General features: G+C 46.0%; 1 protein-coding gene across 1 annotated transcript; it reads left to right on the plus strand.

The window, feature by feature from the left end:
• The first annotated feature begins 9022 nt into the window (after positions 1–9022).
• LOC142483472 (rhomboid-related protein 2-like) lies at positions 9023–20700 on the plus strand. Its single transcript, XM_075583481.1, has 5 exons — positions 9023–9290; positions 14983–15131; positions 16163–16275; positions 19534–19634; positions 20499–20700. The coding sequence occupies exons 1-5, from the start codon at positions 9084–9086 to the stop codon at positions 20586–20588; spliced, it is 660 nt and encodes a 219-aa protein (XP_075439596.1). The 5' UTR covers positions 9023–9083; the 3' UTR covers positions 20589–20700.
• Positions 20701–20905: the final 205 nt, after the last annotated feature.

A 20905-nucleotide genomic window follows, 5' to 3' on the forward strand; every position in this document is an offset into this window, starting at 1 on the left:
AAAGAAAAGACAGCCTTCTCAACCCCAGAAGGCCTCTTTCAGTATAGGGTGCTGCCTTTTGGCTTACATGGAGCTCCCGCCACATTCCAAAGAATGATGGATAAAATTTTAAAACCACATGCTCGGTATGCTGCTGCCTACCTGGATGATGTGGTAATCTATAGTGAAGATTGGCAATCCCACCTTCCAAAGGTCCAAGCTGTGCTCGACGCAGTTCGGTCTGCTGGACTAACTGCTAACCCCGCTAAATGCACCATTGGTCTGGAGGAGGCCAAGTATCTGGGGTATTCTATTGGCAGAGGTTTACTCAAACCCCAAACACTCAAAGTGGAGGCGATACAAGGTTGGCCAAGGCCAGTTACAAAAAAACAAGTAAGGACCTTTTTGGGGTTAATTGGGTACTATAGAAGGTTTATTCCCAATTTTGCAACTAAGGCAACCCCACTAACCGACCTCACAAAAGCAAGAGGACCGCTTATGGTAAAGTGGTCCCCCGAAACCGAACAGACCTTTAGAAGCCTGAAAGAAGCTCTCTGTGCCCAACCAGTGTTGGTCACACCTGACTTCTCCAAAGAGTTCGTAGTCCAAACCGACGCATCTGAGGTAGGGCTGGGGGCGGTACTCTCCCAGGAGTCTCAAGGTGAGGAACACCCCATCCTTTATTTAAGTAGGAAACTAAATCCCCAGGAGAAGAATTACTCCATAGTAGAGAAAGAGTGTCTCGCAATAAAGTGGGCTGTAGAGACGCTCAAATACTACCTGTTGGGGAGAAAATTCCGGTTGGTCACAGATCATGCACCCCTTACCTGGATGTGTCAAAACAGGGAGAAGAATGCTAGAGTGACCAGGTGGTTCCTAAGCCTACAACCCTTTAAATTTTCTGTGGAACACAGGTCAGGGCACAAACATGGCAATGCTGACGGGTTGTCAAGGATGCACTCCCTAATATCCATGGTCGCTCATCCCTCGGGGTCTGAGCTGGGGGGGAGGATATGTGACAGAAACCAGGGTATGGTAATAAATTCCATATATAGGGCTCCCAGGATACTGAACAGTTTCTATCCTGTCTGGCCTGGGAGTGCAGCCTTATAATACATGCACTCCATCCCACAGTTTGGCAAGCGCTGGAACTGAGGGATGAGAGATCCAGACCAGAGTTTGTCTGGCTGCCTGATTTCTGTCACCTGTCATGCTAATTAGAAATCAGGTATGTAAGACTGATTTCCTGGTTGCTCTTGTCTCTTCTCCAGAGCCTGGAAGGCTGCTGAACACAGTGGGGAGAAGCCTCTTCCCCACACAGGTTCAATCGTTCTGTTCATTTGGCTAAGTCTGAAAAAGTACCTTGTTTTGTTGTTGGAAAGTGGAAAAGCCACTTCCACCCTGAGTTAGGGAAATCTAAGTTAAGTTATCGCTCAGGTGAGCAGCTTTTGTTTTGATGTGTTTTGTTGTATGCACTGTGGCAGTCTCAGTGCCTGGGACTGAATAAACCAGGCCCAGCCTGTTTAAAGGAACAGTACGTGACGCCTCCTCATTTTAACCTACCCTAAAAGACCGTGTTCTAACCGTCCCGGACAAGCGGCGGAGCCCCGGAGTAAGCTGTTTGTCACAATACACACAAACACACACATACACACATATATATACACACAAACACACACACACACACTCCCATATATACACACACACACACACACTCCCATATTTACACACACACACCCATATATACACACACACCCATATATACACACACATACACATACACACACCTATATACACACACACACACTCTCCCATATACACACACACACACACATTCTCCCATGCACACACACACTCACTCTCTCTCTACACACCTTTTGGAAAGCAGCGACCAGCACCACCACGCTCCCCCCCCCCCCACCCGCCCATCTCCTGCTCCGCGGGGACATCCCCGCTCCCATGACCCGCCACGCTCTCTGACGCGGGACCGAGGGGAAGCGGGGGGGGGGGGGGGGGAAAGCAGGGACATGAGGGGGCATCCCCGCTCCCATCACCCGCCGCGCTCTCTGATGCGGGACCGGGGGGGAAGCGGGGTGGGGAAGCAGGGACATGAGGGGGTATCCCCGCTCCCATCACCCGCCGCGCTCTCTGACGCAGGACCAGGGGGGGATGTGGGGGGGGGGAAGCAGGGACATGAGGGGGCATCCCCGCTCCCATCACCCGCCGCGCTCTCTGACGCGGGATCGGGGGGGGGGGGAAGTGGGGGAAGCAGGGACATGAGGGGGCATCCCCGCTACCATCTCCATAACTGCGGGCAGCAGGAGCGCCGAGGGGGGAGGGAGGTGGGGGAAGGCACAGATAATACTTACTGTGTCCTCCATGGGAAAAGAATGGCCGCTCGTTAGGGGCGGGCTCATATAGAGCCTGGCCGCGCGCCCACAAAGCCTGGGAGCGCGCGCCAATCAGCTGTCAGGTAGGGGGAGTTTTTTTGTTTTTTTCAGCCAGCGCGAGCAGGGAAATTTCAGCGTGAGCAGGGAAATTTAAAAAAAACAAACACGTGTGCTGCTTGGGCCAATATTTACTCTCCCGGGGGTTAAATCCTGTCGCCCCGGGCGTGTAAATGTATATGATTGTCGAACACTGATCACTGTTATGTATATATTTCATGGACCAGACAGCACACTGAGCTGGCAGCACCCAGGGAAACCCTGTAACCACTTTACACTTACTGCACCACTTCATTAGGAATCTGTTCCAATTTAACCATGATCCCAGAAACCTCCAACATGAACTCCACCCTTCCACATAGCACAGGCTGAAAACCAATGCACTTGTGTTTGAGATGGGTCATTGCACCATTGAAGGTTATGTATTTTCTGTTCTTTTTCCAATAATGTAATGCCCTGTTATCCTGGGATACTTTAACATACCTATTGACAATCCCACTGTCAGCTCGGCTGCCCATCTTATCTTTCTAACCTCCTCATACAGTACCTTTCTAACCTTCTCGACTGGGATAGGTGGTCTCTCCCAGTCGACCACCTCTCCTACTCACTGCAATGGCCACACCCTTGACCTGGTTTACTCCCACTTCTGCTCTGTCTCTAACCCTTCTAACATGCCCTTCCCACTCTCTGATCATCACTACCTTACTCTACCCTATGCACCTTCCACATGTACTTCCACAAGCATCTACAGATACCTACATACCCGAGACTCCCTCTAATTTTCAACATCTCCACAACCTCTCTCTCCCAACTCTATCCTTTCCTGTCCCAACCTAGCAGCTTCTCTATACAACAGCATACTCTCTTCAACCTTAGACAGGACTGCTCCCACCACCACACGTTGCCCCCGGCAAGCCACGACCGTTCACACCCACCACACGTTGCCCCCGACAAGCCACGACCGTTCACTCACCTTTCACCCGCTAGCTCCAAAAGTGCTCATGCACTGCAGAATAATTCTGATGAAATTCCGCTCCAAAGCAGACTTCTTCCACTATAAATGTATGTTCTCTTCACTCATACAAACTTTGTCCTCCAGCCCTCAATGCCTATTTTCCACCTTTAACTCCCTTCTCCGCCCAGCTACACCGCCCTCAACCTTCCTGGCCCAATACCTCTCCACCTAGTTCACAGACAAGATTAAGTCAGCCATGACATCTCTTCATGTAAAGCTCCACATGCAACACCAATCTCCCCGCAGACACCTAAATCCACTCTCATTTTCCCCTGTGATGGGGATGAGGTCTACACACTCCTCTCATCATCTCATCCTAGATCCTGCCCCCTTGATCCTATTCCCTCACATCTTCTCCGTACCCTCTCTGGCATACTAAGACCCATACTAACTCACCTTTTTAACCTCTCTCTCACCTCTGGCATATTCCCATCTTCTTTCAAATACGCACTCATCACAACTATTCTAAAGAAACTCTCACTTGAGTCCTCCTCCTCTAACTACCACCATATCTCTCTTCTCACCTTTGACTCCAAGCTTCTTGAGTGACTGGTATACAACTGCCTGACTCACTTTATCTACTCCAACTCCCTGCTTGACACTTTGCAATCTTGTTTTGTCATCTACACTCTACAGAAACAGCACTAACAAAAGAGACCAATGACCTACTCAGAGCTAACTCTAAGGATAACTTCTCCCTACTAATTTAACTGGATCTCTCTGCTGCCTTCGAGACTGTCGATCACCCCCTTCTACTAAACATTTTCCACTACATTTGCCTCCATGATGCAGCCTTCTTCTGGCTCACGTCCTACCTTTCCAACCGTTCCTTCGTTGGTTCCTTCGCTGATGTCTTCTCCTCTTCACTCCATCTTTCTGTTGGAGTCCCACAAGGCTCTCTCCTCTGCTCTTCTCACTCTTTACATCCAGTCTTTGTGAACTAATACAATCTTTTGGCTTTCAATAACATCTTTATGCCGATAACACCCAAATCTAGCTCTCCTCCCCTAACCTCTCCCCTTCCATGTCTCCAACTGTCTCTCTGCAATCTCCTCCTTGATGTCTCACTGCTACCTGAAGCTTAACATGTCCAAAACAGAATTAATATTCTTTCTTCCTTCCACTGCCACCACTATACCAACGCTCTCCCTCACTGTCAATAACACCACAATCTCTTCCACACCTCAAGATCACTGTCTAGGGGTTGTCTTTGACTCTGATCACTCCTTCATTCCTCACATTCAGTCCCTCATGAAGTCCTGCCATCCGCACCTCCGAAATATTGCCAAGATATGCCCTTTTCTCACTAATAATGCAACTAAAATCACTCATCGTGTCCCGCCTTGATTACTGCAACCTCCTCTTAGTTGGCATTCCCCTTGTCCACGTCTCCCAATTCCAATCCATCCAAAATGCTGCTGCCAGACTCATCTACCTCACTCACCGCTCCACTTCTACTGCTCCACTACGCATATCCCAACACCAGCTTCCCATATCCTGTACCTCACTCACCGCTCCACTTCTACTGCTCCACTACGCATATCCCTACACCAGCTTCCCATATCCTGTACCTCACTCACCGCTCCACTTCTACTGCTCCACTACGCATATCCCTACACCCGATTCCCATATCCTGTACCTCACTCACCGCTCCAGTTCTACTGCTCCACTACGCATATCCCTACACCAGCTTCCCATATCCTATACCTCACTCACCGCTCCACTTCTACTGCTCCACTACCCATATCCCTACACCAGCTTCCCATATCCTGTACCTCACTCACCGCTCCACTTCTACTGCTCCACTACGCATATCCCTACACCAGCTTCCCATATCCTGTACCTCTCACCGCTCCACTTCTACTGCTCCACTACACATATCCCTACACCAGCTTCCCATATCCTGTACCTCACTCACCGCTCCACTTCTACTGCTCCACTACGCATATCCCTACACCAGCTTCCCATATCCTGTACCTCACTCACCGCTCCACTTCTACTGCTCCACTACGCATATCCCTACACCAGCTTCCCATATCCTGTACCTCACTCACCGCTCCACTTCTACTGCTCCACTACGCATATCTCTGCACTAGCTTCCCATATCCTGTACCTCACTCACCGCTCCACTTCTACTGCTCCACTACGCATATCCCTACACCAGCTTCCCATATCCTGTACCTCACTCACCAATCCACTTCTACTGCTCCACTACGCATATCCCTACACCAGCTTCCCATATCCTGTACCTCACTCACCGCTCCACTTCTACTGCTCCACTACGCATATCCCTACACCAGCTTCCCATATCCTGTACCTCACTCACCGCTCCACTTCTACTGCTCCACTACGCATATCCCTACACCAGCTTCCCATATCCTGCACCTCACTCACCGCTCCACTTCTACTGCTCCACTACGCATATCCCTACACCAGCTTCCCATATCCTGTACCTCACTCACCGCTCCACTTCTACTGCTCCACTACGCATATCCCTACACCAGCTTCCCATATCCTGTACCTCACTCACCGCTCCACTTCTACTGCTCCACTACGCATATCCCTACACCAGCTTCCCATATCCTGTACCTCACTCACCGCTCCACTTCTACTGCCCCACTACGCATATCCCTACACCAGCTTCCCATATCCTGTACCTCACTCACCGCTCCACTTCTACTGCTCCACTACGCATATCCCAACACCAGCTTCCCATATCCTGTACCTCACTCACCGCTCCACTTCTACTGCTCCACTACGCATATCCCAACACCAGCTTCCCATATCCTGTACCTCACTCACCGCTCCACTTCTACTGCTCCACTACGCATATCCCTACACCAGCTTCCCATATCCTGTACCTCCCTCACAGCTCCACTTCTACTGCTCCACTACGCATATCCCTACACCAGCTTCCCATATCCTGTACCTCACTCACCGCTCCACTTCTACTGCTCCACTACGCATATCCCTACACCAGCTTCCCATATCCTGTACCTCACTCACCTCTCCACTTCTACTGCTCCACTACGCATATCCCTACACCAGCTTCCCATATCCTGTACCTCACTCACCGCTCCACTTCTACTGCTCCACTACGCATATCCCTACACCAGCTTCCCAAATCCTGTACCTCACTCACCGCTCCACTATGCATATCCCTACACCAGCTTCCCATATCCTGTACCTCACTCACCGCTCCACTTCTACTGCTCCACTACGCATAGCCCTACACCAGCTTCCCATATCCTGTACCTCAGTCACCGCTCCACTTCTACTGCTCCACTACGCATATCCCTACACCAGCTTCCCATATCCTGTACCTCACTCACCGCTCCACTTCTACTGCTCCACTACGCATATCCCTACACAAGCTTCCCATATCCTGTACCTCACTCACAGCTCCACTTCTACTGCTCCACTACGCATATCCCTACACCAGCTTCCCATATCCTGTACCTCTCACCGCTCCACTTCTACTGCTCCACTACACATATCCCTACACCAGCTTCCCATATCCTGTACCTCACTCACCGCTCCACTTCTACTGCTCCACTACGCATATCCCTACACCAGCTTCCCATATCCTGTACCTCACTCACCGCTCCACTTCTACTGCTCCACTACGCATATCCCAACACCAGCTTCCCATATCCTGTACCTCACTCACAGCTCCACTTCTACTGCTCCACTACGCATATCCCTACACCAGCTTCCCATATCCTGTACCTCACTCACCGCTCCACTTCTACTGCTCCACTACGCATATCCCAACACCAGCTTCCCATATCCTGTACCTCACTCACCGCTCCACTTCTACTGCTCCACTACGCATATCCCTACACCAGCTTCCCATATCCTGTACCTCCCTCACAGCTCCACTTCTACTGCTCCACTACGCATATCCCTACACCAGCTTCCCATATCCTGTACCTCACTCACCGCTCCACTTCTACTGCTCCACTACGCATATCCCTATACCAGCTTCCTATATCCTGTACCTCACTCACCGCTCCACTTCTACTGCTCCAGTACGCATATCCCTACACCAGCTTCCCATATCCTGTACCTCACTCACCGCTCCACTTCTACTGCTCCACTACGCATATCCCTACACCAGCTTCCCATATCCTGTACCTCACTCACCGCTCCACTTCTACTGCTCCACTACGCATATCTCTGCACCAGCTTCCCATATCCTGTACCTCACTCACCGCTCCACTTCTACTGCTCCACTACGCATATCCCTACACCAGCTTCCCAAATCCTGTACCTCACTCACCGCTCCACTATGCATATCCCTACACCAGCTTCCCATATCCTGTACCTCACTCACCGCTCCACTTCTACTGCTCCACTACGCATAGCCCTACACCAGCTTCCCATATCCTGTACCTCACTCACCGCTCCACTTCTACTGCTCCACTACGCATATCCCTACACCAGCTTCCCATATCCTGTACCTCACTCACCGCTCCACTTCTACTGCTCCACTACGCATATCCCTACACCAGCTTCCCATATCCTGTACCTCACTCACCGCTCCACTTCTACTGCTCCACTACGCATATCCCTACACCAGCTTCCCATATCCTGTACCTCACTCACCGCTCCACTTCTACTGCTCCACTACGCATATCCCTATACCAGCTTCCTATATCCTGTACCTCACTCACCGCTCCACTTCTACTGCTCCACTATGCATATCCCTACACCAGCTTCCCATATCCTGTACCTCACTCACCGCTCCACTTCTACTGCTCCACTACGCATATCCCTACACCAGCTTCCCATATCCTGTACCTCACTCACCGCTCCACTTCTACTGCTCCACTACGCATATCTCTGCACCAGCTTCCCATATCCTGTACCTCACTCACAGCTCCACTTCTACTGCTCCACTACGCATATCTCTGCACTAGCTTCCCATAGCCTCTAGAATGAAATGTAAAACCCTAGTAATGACTTACAAAGGTCTGAACAACAGTTCCTCCCCTTACATCTCATCCACAAATACATACCTAAAGGTATCTTATGTTCTGCTCACGACATCCGCCTTTCCTCTCACCTTATTACCTCCTGTCACTCCCACCTTCAACACTTGTCCTCTGCTGCCCTTTCTCTGGAATTCCCCACCACGTACCCTACCCAGAACTTCCAGGTGTTTAATAACTCCCTGAAAAGCTCACCTTTTCATGGAAGCCTACTCGCCATATTACTAACATCCAACTCTCTTCGCCCCCCAACGCCACTGGGACCAGCTGTATGGCTGGACCAATCTCCACCTTATGTAACACCCCCTGAAGAAAAACCTTACCGGCTTCAGCTATCACACTGGGCCATAGTCTCACCTGAGCCACACCTTATCCTACAAAGAGCAGCCACTGTAGCTTCTTGATCAACATTGTCCCTCATTCCCTCTAGATTGTAAGCTCTCATGAGCATCGCCTTCATTACCGCTTTGTATCTGTTTGTGCATGTCCATCCTCACCTGTATGTAACTGTTTATGTAATATACATAACTCTGTACCCCCATTGTACCGCGCTGCGGAATATGTTGGCGCTTCACAAATGATAATAATAATGCATGTCCACCACACAGGTGATATTCCATCAGCGTAGTACGTTGGGTCCCAGACACCATGGAGCTTGAAAGGATGACTCCACGTGATACTTGGGAAGATGACACAGAAGTCACCGTAGAGCCAAACAAAGCAGCTTCCTGCTGCGACAAGATTCACGAAACCATTTCCAACTGGATGCTTCCCACAGACCACCGACCCACCTACTTAAAGAGGGCCAACTGCCTGCCCCCTCCTGTATTCATTATCCTCATCAGCGTCGCAGAGGTACGTGGAAGTACCAAGCATTTTCTCACTCATCAACCAATATGATGAAGCCTTTTACCAGTGCTGGAGAACAGTTTAGCCCCATTCAGATGAATGGGACTGAAATCTTCTCCAGGGAGGGGAAGAGAGCTTCGCAGCATACTGAATAAAGGTCTTGGCTGATGAAGGGACCAGTAGCACAGTTTTAAGAGCATTGGTGTTCATTTTAAAGGAGTGGTCCTCCCTAGTATATATCATGGCAGTGGCTTGTCCGGTAGGGTAATTATCAATGACTGAATTGACATTTTGTTTACAAAAAAAAAAAAAACTAGATAGGTTAAAGTATTTAATTTTATATTTTTTTTAATGTCTCCTTTAGTATTTAAGCGCTGTGTTGTTTTTACAGTCCTTAACTAATCTCTTTCAGGCTAAAACTATTTATTCTGTATATATATACACAAGGACATTGTTTCTTTTGTTGATTTATGTAAAGTAATTTTGCTGGCATCATTAGCCAACGAGATAAAGGCAAAAAAAAAAACAATTATTACAAGGCAAGGTAGTATAATACAGGACCCCAGAGAAAATAGAAAGGTATTACTTAAAAAATGGAAAAAAAATAAAAAAAATAAGTAATATGTTATTTTGAGAAGTTAGAAAATCTTGAGAAAAACAAGAGTGCTTGTCAGGACTTTGTCCTTATGTGCTTTTAATCCAATAAATCTCTGAAATTATTCCTGGTATCCCACATTGCTTTGGTGAGGCTGTGCTCCAGTTCCTGTTTGGATCTCGATGGCAAAGAAGGGGGGGGGGGGGGTGACCGTGATGGTTCTTTCTTCCATGTAGTAACAAAGGAGGGGGAGGGAAAGGGATTAGGGAGTATGATACCTTGTGTTGGACCAAGGAGCAGTTGGTATGTTACAAGCTTTCCAACATCTCAGGGTCCCTAGAGAAGTTAGGGGAGGTGTACTCGACACAACATTGTAATAGCATATACCACATTTTGCATCTATAACTAGTGCAGTTTTCTGTTTAACATGCATCAGTTTGATCCTCAGGAGCTGAGGTTAACCTTATAAAAACCCAACATGCCAGCATCAAAATGTAACCAGTTCACTTAACCCGTGTCATACATCTGACGCGGGTGCAAGCTGAGGCCAGAGAAAAACTTTGTACTGTGTGAGGGAAAAAACTGCATTCTGGTAAAGCAGATCCTGCAATATTTCAAGGGCTTCTCAGCACAAGGTTTCAAACAGTACAAAAAATACAAACTGAAACAACACTTAGAATGTAAGCTCAGCGGGGCACGGATTCCCTTCCCGATCATGTGCTTGTATGTTTGATGCACTGTTATATTATTATTATTTATTATTATTATTATTATTATAATACATTATTTACCCTTATCGTTTTGATATAGTGATGCATACATTGCTAGCACTATACAACTATATATATATATATATATATATATATATATATATATATATATATATATATATATATATATATATATATATATATATATATATAATTATATATATATATATATATATATATATATATATATATATATATATATATATATATATATATATATATATATGAGAAAAAATTTGCAGGGAAAAATGTAGAAGATAAATGGGCAGTCTTTAAAACATTGTTGGAAAAGCACACTTATCAGTGTATACCCGTGGGTAATGGTGCACAATAAATGAGTACTTCAGTATTCGGTGATACTTTTTTTATTTGGACTAACAATTTGTCATAGGACAAGCTTTCGAGAGTTCTCCTCTCTTCTTCAGGTCAGCAATACTGATATACAAAGGAATCTATGGCTAAAACAGAGGTTTGGAAAGCAGAAAAAAACAGAGATTTAGATACGGGTGGGTGACAAATGGATGTTTGAAGAAATTGGAAGGGTAATAAAACGGTGACAAGTAACAGCATGGAGGGGGAAGGGGATGCTGCGGGGGGGGGGAAGTTGTGGATAAGAACAATGGCAAAGAGGCAGGCAGGATAATTACAAACAATTGTGAGTGTGTGAGAAACCCCATATCCGCATTAAGTCCTCTTGTTTTGGTGTCAAAGAGTCTTATCATTCTGAGTGCAAATGTTTTCCGTTCTTGGGTGCGTTTAAACATTCCATTGAGGATTTTGTTTTTTAGATCATTTATGGAATGATCTGATTGTGAGAAATGATGTCCCACTGGTGAGCAGTATTTTCCTTCTTCGTGGTGTTGTATTGAGTGTCTGTGCATATTCATTCTGCCTTGAAGTTTTGGGCTGGTTTCCCCAATATAGCATCCTTGGTCACATTTGTTGCACTGAATCCTATACACTATATTCCTGGATGTGCAGCTGTATGATCCTTTAACATTGAGTGTTCCATTGTTGTGACTGGCTGTGGGATCCTGGCATATATGTTTGCAGAGTTTGCAACGTGTGTTGTTGCACGGTTTTGTGCCATTATCAGTGTCTATAAGTTTGTTATTACGTTTTCTGTTGACTAATTTCTGTTGACTCATTTCTGTTTGAGGTTTGGTGGTTGCCGGAACGCAAGAATGGGAGGTTTGGGGAAGATTTATTTTAATGTCGCATCCTCTGCCATGGGTTGCAGATCTTTGATTATTTTTCATATACCCTCTAGGGTAGGGTTGTATGTGGCCACTAGTGGTATGCGTGTGGTAGGTTCTTTCTGTCTGTATTGTAGAAGGTGTTCTTGTGGGGCTTTTAGTGCAGATGTAATAGTTCTGGCCATGGTCTTTGGTTTGTATCCCTTCTGTCTGAACGATTCTGTCAGGGTTGTGAGATGCCTGTTTCTGTCTTTAGTGTCAGAGAATATGCGGCGGTATCTTATAGCCTGGCTGTGTACGATACCTTGTTTTGTATGAGTGGGATGGAAGCTGGAGTTGTGGCGGTAACTGCATCTGTCTGTTGGTTTCTTGTATTCAGATGTGTGTAGTTTACCATTTTTCATTGTTACTGTTGTATCTAGAAAGTTTACTAGGTTTGCAGAATAATCCATTTTGAGTTTAATTGATGGATGGAATGAGTTCAGGGACTGGTGGAATTGTTTTAGGTTTCCTTCATCCTCTGTCCATATTATAAACAGGTCATCAATGTATCTGAAGTATTTGTAGGGGTTGTGGGAGCATGCAGTTAGGAATCTTTGTTCAAGATTTGCCATGAAAAGATTGACATATTGCGGTGCCATCTTTGTACCCATTGCAGTCCCTACTAGTTGTAGATAATTTCCTTGTTGAAGCTGAAGTAGTTGTGTGTGAGGATATATTCTATCAGTTTGGTAATTACATCAGCGCTGTATTTCTGATCCAGGGGAGATGTTGTAAGGAAATGCAGGCATGCCTCAATACCATGCTTGTGGGGGATGTTGCTGTAAAGGGATTCTACATCCATGGTAACTAGCAGTGTGTTGGATGGTAGTTGGTTGATGTTGTTAAGATTATTGAAAATCTGTGGTATCTTGTATGAAGCTGTTGGTGCTTCTGACTAAAGGCTTGAGGATATTCTCCAATAAGCCTGATATTTGTTCCGTGAGTGTATCCATACCTATTATAATAGGTCTGCCGGGGTTTCCTGGTTTGTGGATTTTGGGAAGCATGTAGAAGATCCCAACTCCTGGGTTGTCAGGTATTAGTTGCTTCAATTGTGGTTGCAGGTGGTTAGGGAATAATTTGATGAGATTCATGAGTTGCTTTGTCTATTCCTGGGTTGGATCATGCGTGAGTTTCTTGTAGTAGGTGTTGTCTGTGAGTTGTCTATTGCCTATGTATTTATTTGTGTTCATAAGCACCACTGCGCCTCCTTTATCTGCTGGTTTGATGTTGGTTGTTTCGCAGTTCCTTGATAGCAGATCTCTCCATGGGGGATAGGTTGTACATTGTTTTTTTCTGCTGTGCTGATGCTAGTGAGGAAACTCGCGATCTGAAGCTCTGTATGTAGCCGTCTAGTTTGACGTTGCGTCCTGTTGGTGGTGTGAAGTAGATGTTCTTCTTCTTCTTGTTGTTGTTCTCCATCATTATGGGGGTGCTCTCTTTTTTGTGGAAGTATTCTTTCAGTCGTAGTCTCCTGAAGAATTCTTCTAGGTCTGAGTACAATTGGATTTGATCCAGTTTGGTGGTGGGACAGAATGTTAGTCCCTTGGAGAGAACAGAGATCTCAGGTTTTGAGAGTTTTTTTCAACCTCATCTACTATGTAACTATGTACTATGTAACTATGTACTATGTAACTATGTACTATGTAACTATGTACTGTATATACACACACACGCACAACACAAACAATTGTATGAAATCTTATTTTTGCCGCTCTTAATTATTGAAGTATTGTTTGACTGTACTTTTTGCAGAGTGGCTATTTTTAGTTCTTGCCAAAAATATTGTGACTAATAGCTATTTATCTTCTAAGAAATTCCCAAAATGTTGGTACTATGTCCTGAATTTTCTTCCTGGGGCTGAAGAAGATTTCAGTCCTAATTATTTAAATGGGGTTAAACTTTGCAGCAATGGGGAAGCAGCTCCGCAGCATAGGGGACCTGTGAATACTTTCTGAGAAGAAGCTTTTTTTGTTTGATAAATCCGGAGCTGTCTCTTTGCCCCAGTATTGTACCAGTTATGCGGCATGAAATCTATAATGTGAAGCTCCATCTCTCGTTTCACTTAGCCTTTAATGTGGGTGGTGCTCTCCCGGCGGCGGATTTCAAGATCCGCCGCCCCTCGGCACTTACATGTGGCGGGCGCCTCCTTGCTGCCGCCCTCCTTCTCCTCCCCGGATCACAGGGTCAAATGACACCATGGACGTCACCAACGTGACATTGCACGACGTTGCCATGGTAACGCGATGTCATTCGACGGGGGGCTCCATGGCATCGTGACGCAGTGTGATGTCACATTGGTGACGTCCGCGGCGTCATTTGACGCTGCGATTCAGAAAGAGAAGAAGGGCGGCAGCAAGGAGGCGCCCAACACATGTAAGTGCATTCCCATCAGGCCCAATAGGTCTGAGAGCGCGGCATCTGTATATGGGGGCGGACATTTTTGCTGCCCTGGGCCTATTGGGCCTGATGGGAAATCCAACACTGTGCACTCCCTAAGTTTCACATACATCAATGTACAGGAACAAAGCATGTTTCAGAGAAAGAAGTACTAGAGCCAGAATGGAAAGGGTGGTGGATTAGTGGAACAGTCACTCAGCAGGGGTGGTAGCGGCTAATACAATAACAGAATTCCCAAACTTCTAAACGTCCAATAACAATTCTTCCTCCGGACATGTTGCGCCACAGGAATAATCCTCTTCATAAACCCTACACACGCCAGAGGACTCCTGGGACTCGGACCCTTTTAATGGCACCCGTCAGATTTCTCTCTCCACATCGCCCGCAGCGGGTTATGCCCTGAAGACTTTCGGCAGTTTATTCTGCCACTCCCATATGACCACCATGGCGTGGGCGGTCTGGAAAATGACTTTTCGATACATTTAAAATACATTCTTCTGCAGACGACTTGGATAGAGAAATGTATTGGTGGAGGGATCCCTGCCGCGTGTGCCTGGCTTTGCATTGCTCTGCGCTGGCGGAGACGCTGTCCTTGTGTTTTCAGGAAACTGCATGTTAACTCGAGGAGGTTACGCAGTCATGCCACACAGTGCGGGTTTTGTGGTCCGACGTTCGGTGTGTCTCTCTCGTTTCAGCTGGCCGTGTTTATTTACTATGCAGTGTGGCTGCCGCAGGAGCAGTGGATCACTCTGGATTCGGGGGTGTGGCACAGCCCTTTAATATACCGAGCCGACAAGCGGGAGGAGGCCTGGAGATTCATTTCTTATATGTTTGTCCATGCTGGGTGAGCAGGAACATTACTCTCAGCTTCTCTCTGTGGTCCGTGCTGTGAAGTTGTCTTCCTTGTGCTGGACAGAGAAAAAGATTAGCCCCCTTCAACTGAATACTTCTCTGACATTGCTTCCCAATGGCTTCACATGAATAAGTAGGCTCTGCACCAAGGGGTGGCCAACTCCAGTCCTCAAAGGCCACCAACAGGTCAAGTTTTAAGAATATCCCAGCTTCAGCACAGGTGGCTCAGTCAAAGACTAAGCCACTGATTGGGCCACCTGTGCTGAAGCAGGGATATCCTTAAAACCTGACATGTTGGTGGCCCTTGAGGACTGGAGTTGGCAACCCCTGCTCTAATAGGTTGAATGGTCTTAAAGGTCTGGATGTAATTACTTCTAGAGCATGAACACCAGCCGCTACAAAATAACACTGCTAGGTCAGATGCTGTCCATCAACATTTAATATAATCTTGTTTTCTTATATTTACTTTATATATATATATATATTTGTAGAGTCTGTATATTTACTTTTCTTGAAAGGATCAGTCCTTTTGCAGCTGCCTGTTGCATGGTGCAGTACACCGCTTGTACAGAGAACCCTAGGACAGGGAAGTGCAGTCAGGGGACACACCCAGAGGCAGCTTTTTCATTCTTTTAAGCTTGATCACTGATTCTGTATTGTGCAGCCGTCAGTGGCTGTAAACACAATGACGTGACAAACACAAACCTCTCCCATACACAGTACAGTGAAGATGAAATAGCCACGAGTGCATCTTGTGACAGACAAAGCCTCTATTATGTTAACCTTTATATAACACTAGCACTAGCTGACCTATTTAACTTGTGGTACGCTCTACCTCGTGTCCTGTCTCACGACATGCCACCTGGTATCAGGAATGGAAGAGGTAGTCCTCCTCCAACCTCCTCCAGCGACAGACAAAGACTGACACCATGTGGCCCCTCCCTGTGACTTCCAGTGGACCCATAGGTTTACAGTTAAGCACACGGTGCGCTCGGGTCAGTGATGCCTACTTATCATTTGCAGAGTTGAACACATCATCGGGAACCTGTTTGTCCAGCTGGTCCTTGGAATCCCATTGGAGCTGGTTCACAAAGGACATCGCATTGGGCTCGTATACCTGGCAGGAGTCATCGGAGGTGAGATGCTCCTCATGGGGAATCGCTGGTCTTTGAAGTGGGACTTTGCCGTACTTGTTTTATGGCATCCCACCGTTTCAGACTAATAAACATATCCCTGTTATTTTAATATGGGAATGCACATTTAAACATTGCAATAGATAGTCGGAAATGCTATTGATTGGGGGTCTCTTCTGTGTGAGTACGTTTTCACTGATGCTCTTCCCCAGGATGTCTTTCATTGAATTGTACTGCCATTATTAGCCAAACAAATTAAGGTGAAAAGTCTGGATAAACATCAAACCTGTGTACGGGCATACCCCGCATTAACGTACGCAATGGGACCGGAGCATGTATGTAAAGCAAAACTGTACTTAAAGTGACGCACTCCCTTTTCCCCACTTATCGATGCATGTACTGTACTGCAATCGTCATATGCGTGCATAACTGATGTAAATAACGCATTTGCACCAAGCTCAATAGTCCCCCCGCGTGCGCACAGCTGCGGTACAGGTAGGGAGCCGGTATTGCTGTTCAGGGCGTGCTGAGAGGCGCATGCGTGAGCTGCTGTTTGCTTATTGGGCGATATGTCCTTACTTGTGAGTGTACTTAAAGTGAGTGTCCTTAAACCGGGGTATGCCTGTATACAACAGTTTGCAAATAGTGTCATCATAAAAGCGATGCAATTAAGCTTGTAAAAACACTGCAAAGTATCTAGCCCATCAAAAGTTTAAAAATATCAATTTGAATGACTTTTCTGATTTTTTTTTTAAACTGAGGTCAGTAGCATATGACTAAAGGTGCACCCTGCCCCCCCCCTCCCCCAAGGTGCACCTCCCACCCAAGATGCACTCCCCCACCAAAGGTGCACCCCCCCCCCCCCCCAAAAGGTGTTATTCTTTATTTTTTAGGACGGCGCATAAGATTGAAATACGCTTAAAATATACAACACTGCTCTTTTTTTTCTTTTGTTTTTTTCAATCATTATTAGAAATGCTAAAAAAACAAATAAGCATGTGTCACTCAAGCATCCGCCTTTATGATTTCTATGGGGGGAAATGGCGGCCATCTTAATTTTGGTCAACAGTCTAAGACTTTGAATGCTGATATCTCAGGATTGCAATATCATAAAAATAAAAGGAAAATATCACCTCAAAAGCACAATAGACTCTGTTACATTTCTACATTATCAAATAGAAAGCACTGGGACTATGCACCTTTCATCTGATAATTAACGCCATTACCTTTGTAACGGTGTTTTCCCCACCCGGTGGGAGATTTGGCCATTACTGGTCGTGTGGTGCATGATACCTGCTGGCAACAGGAGAGCTGAGTCGTACGCCGGTGGTAGTGGGGACACTGGACTAGGATCTGGGGTTCATACCCCACATATCTCTTTAGCAGTGCAACGCCCCCATCTGCAGTAGGCTCCAGGAACTGAAGGTGATCTCCCACGGTAGAACTTATTACCTCCCCCCCAGTAAGGTCACGCACCAGGCAGGAGGTATATGCAAACAGGGAACGGGTTTATTACTCTTCTGTACAGTTACAGGAACAAGGCAGGATCTGCCCGATGCAGTAACTCTCAGCTATTCACTCGAGGATGGTCCTTGGACCGTCACTACAGGCCAAGGGCACCCGCAGCCATCCTAGCTCTTCCCTGCCTCCCTGGCAGAGGAATGGTCCACACTCACTATCCCCCCAAGGGGTAGAGGACTGGAGAAGGCCCAATCTCAGCCTTTCCACTCTGTGACCTGCCTTCCTCAGCGGGGAAGGACAACCAACAAATTTGGGGCGGTACTGAGGACACCAGGTCTGGCTCATGATTGGTCATGCCCAGGCCTGATGCCACCGCCACCCACTGTCACTCAAGTGCAGCTCCTCGGAGGAGGAAAACCCCATATCAACTAGTGGCAACCTGATTGTACCAGGGGTTACTGCCAGCCCAAGGGCAGAATAGTAGCCATCAGATGACCTGGCTACACCTTTATTTTACTTTGATCCTCTAGCTTCATTCTCTCTAAAAGGGTTTGTGGGAAACAGAGTAAAACAGAGAATATGATGTTTGCTACATTTATTGTCCTTTTCTTTGTTAATTTTGCAATAGCAGTGTAACAGGGACAAGCCTGTTTAGAATAGGTAGAGCTTTTGGGTGTCGGCCAGGCCGTGGTTAATCCCTGCCTGGAGGAAGGCAGGTCTACTAACAAGACCAGCTGTGTCTAGAAAAGCAGGTTAAAAGGCAGGAAAGGGAACCATGTATCTGTCTCTCCGTGGTCTGTGTACAGACCACATTTGCGTGTCCTTGACCCCTGGGGATACCAGGGCGTGCAGACCATATCCACGTGTCCTTGGTGCCAGGGGACACCGGATCTATATGGACTTCCATGCACTGGGGAAACGGAACTTTGACCTAGGAAAGCCCTATCCTGTATATAGCTGACCTGCTTTTTGCTGCACCTTGGCTGAGGCAAAGCCTGTGTTTTTTGTTTATTGCACTTTGGCTGTAATAAAAGCCTACATTTATTTTCCTAAAGCGAGTCTCCTGTCTTCACCTCTGCACGCATTACCTACAAGTAGCTGTTACATAAAGTGATTATAACAATAAGAACATTAATCCTGCATTTCCTTGCACACCCTTTTAGCCCTGAATTCCTTCATTTACCAAACGCCTGACTTAGTAGTAACTACACACAGAGATGTCAGCCTCCGGGGACAGACACATCGGTGAAGTTTGGAGATTATGATATGAATCACAAAGACATTTTAATAGAGAGGTGCTGATATCAGTCAGGGAGAGTTGGCAGGTCTCCCCATAAAATGAATATGCTGTAGTCTCCTACGGCATTGAAGGGTTAATGTATGAATAGAAAGGGAGAGTGCAAGGAACCGTACCGACAAGGCAAATTATTCACAACACCAATACATTAGGGCCCAAATTTGCTAAGCGGTGCTATGCCATAAGACTGTGATTGAGCAAAAAGGTGTCTAATGGCAAAGCACCACTTAGTAACTATGGCCCCAAATCTGCACTTACATGTAGGCCCCTGTTTGCTAAGTGGTGTTATTCCAGGAGAAACCTTTCGGCCCATTCACAGCGTAGTAAATGCAGGTTATAACATTCAGTCTGGAACCCAGACACAACAAAATAGTTCACCTGGGACCTGACATCGGCGTGTATGTAATGTCTCTGTGCTCGCGTCATTCTGACGCGTTCCGCTCAATTGTGGCTTTATTACAGATAACATAGGTTTAACCCTGCAGAGTTCTCATTATTACCAGGGTCTCTGGCCAGTTCCATTTTCGATCCCCTCCTCGCTCTGGTCGGTGCTTCTGGGGGAGTCTACGCACTCATCGGTGGTTATTTTATGAATAGCATTGTGGTAAGTGTCTTATTTTTTTTGATTTCTTTTATAAATAACATTTTATTCAAAGTTTTTTTTTTTTAGGATAAGGAGAACGAAAGAGGGGATACATACATGGGGAAAAAAGAAATATAAATAATAATAAAAAAATCAATGTCAAATCGTTAAAAACAAAAGGACTTACCGTAATAAATAAATGATTAAAGAAAATGGGATTTTCTGCAAACCTTCCTGCACTTTTCAAAGTACAGTAATTATATATATACACACACAGATGTAGCCAGATTTAATCTACTTGCTGATAACGAAAAATGATCGCATTATAACTCAGAATAACAGAGTATCCATAAGGTTCAATTGCAATGATAACGCAAAATATCCCAACACATTTCACCATAACGCGACACAGGTTTAAATAACCCTGGCTACAGCCATATATAGTAAATGTGTGTATATTCATCCTCTGATTAAAAGTGAACACACATTTGGGTTTGCAAATGAAAAAACTGCTAACTTTTGCACCTAGTTTGGAATTTTGAAAATTTCTATTGCATTTTCCTGCTTGTTTTTTTTTTTCTTTTCCCATAAAAAAAATGTTTTCCAATTCCAAAACGAAAAGCAAGCGAGTTCTGGCAAAACCTAAAAAGTACCAAGACAATGTACAGTAAGGGATACTTTGCTGGTTGACTCGGCGTAATAACCCAAATTGTTTCTCCTTACAGAATAGAAATATAACTTAAGCATTCTGCACCATCAGTTCACTACAAAATCAGCCAAAAATGTTTTTTCAGTATTGCATCTTTCCAACATCATCATTAACAAAATATACCTCCATTATTATTGGTTTGCATTTGAAATGATGTATTTCCGGTTTCTTCCTAGAATTTCAAAGAAATGGTACCATTGTGTGGTATATTTAGAATTCTACTCATCGTAATAATAGGTAAGTACATTTTTCAAATGGACCAGTGAATTCACGGGATATACTTGCTTAAAGAAGCATATGAGTAGCACTGTAGATAATACTAGACACACGATATATAAAGCTTGGCCCCCTGCAGACGCATTTACCAAAATGCCCTCCTACTGTTTCTGTACGTTCCTCCTACATACTGTGACAGAAACCAGGGGATGGTAATAAATTCCGTATATAGGGCTCCCAGGATACTAGACAGTTTCTATCCTGTTTGGCCTGGGAGTGCAGCCTTATAATACATACACTCCATCCCACAGTTTGGCAAGCGCTGGAACTGAGGGATGAGAGATCCAGACCAGAGTTTGTCTGCTGC

This window comes from Ascaphus truei, unplaced genomic scaffold (genome assembly GCF_040206685.1).
Source record: "Ascaphus truei isolate aAscTru1 unplaced genomic scaffold, aAscTru1.hap1 HAP1_SCAFFOLD_3258, whole genome shotgun sequence".
Taxonomy (NCBI): Eukaryota; Metazoa; Chordata; class Amphibia; order Anura; family Ascaphidae; genus Ascaphus; species Ascaphus truei.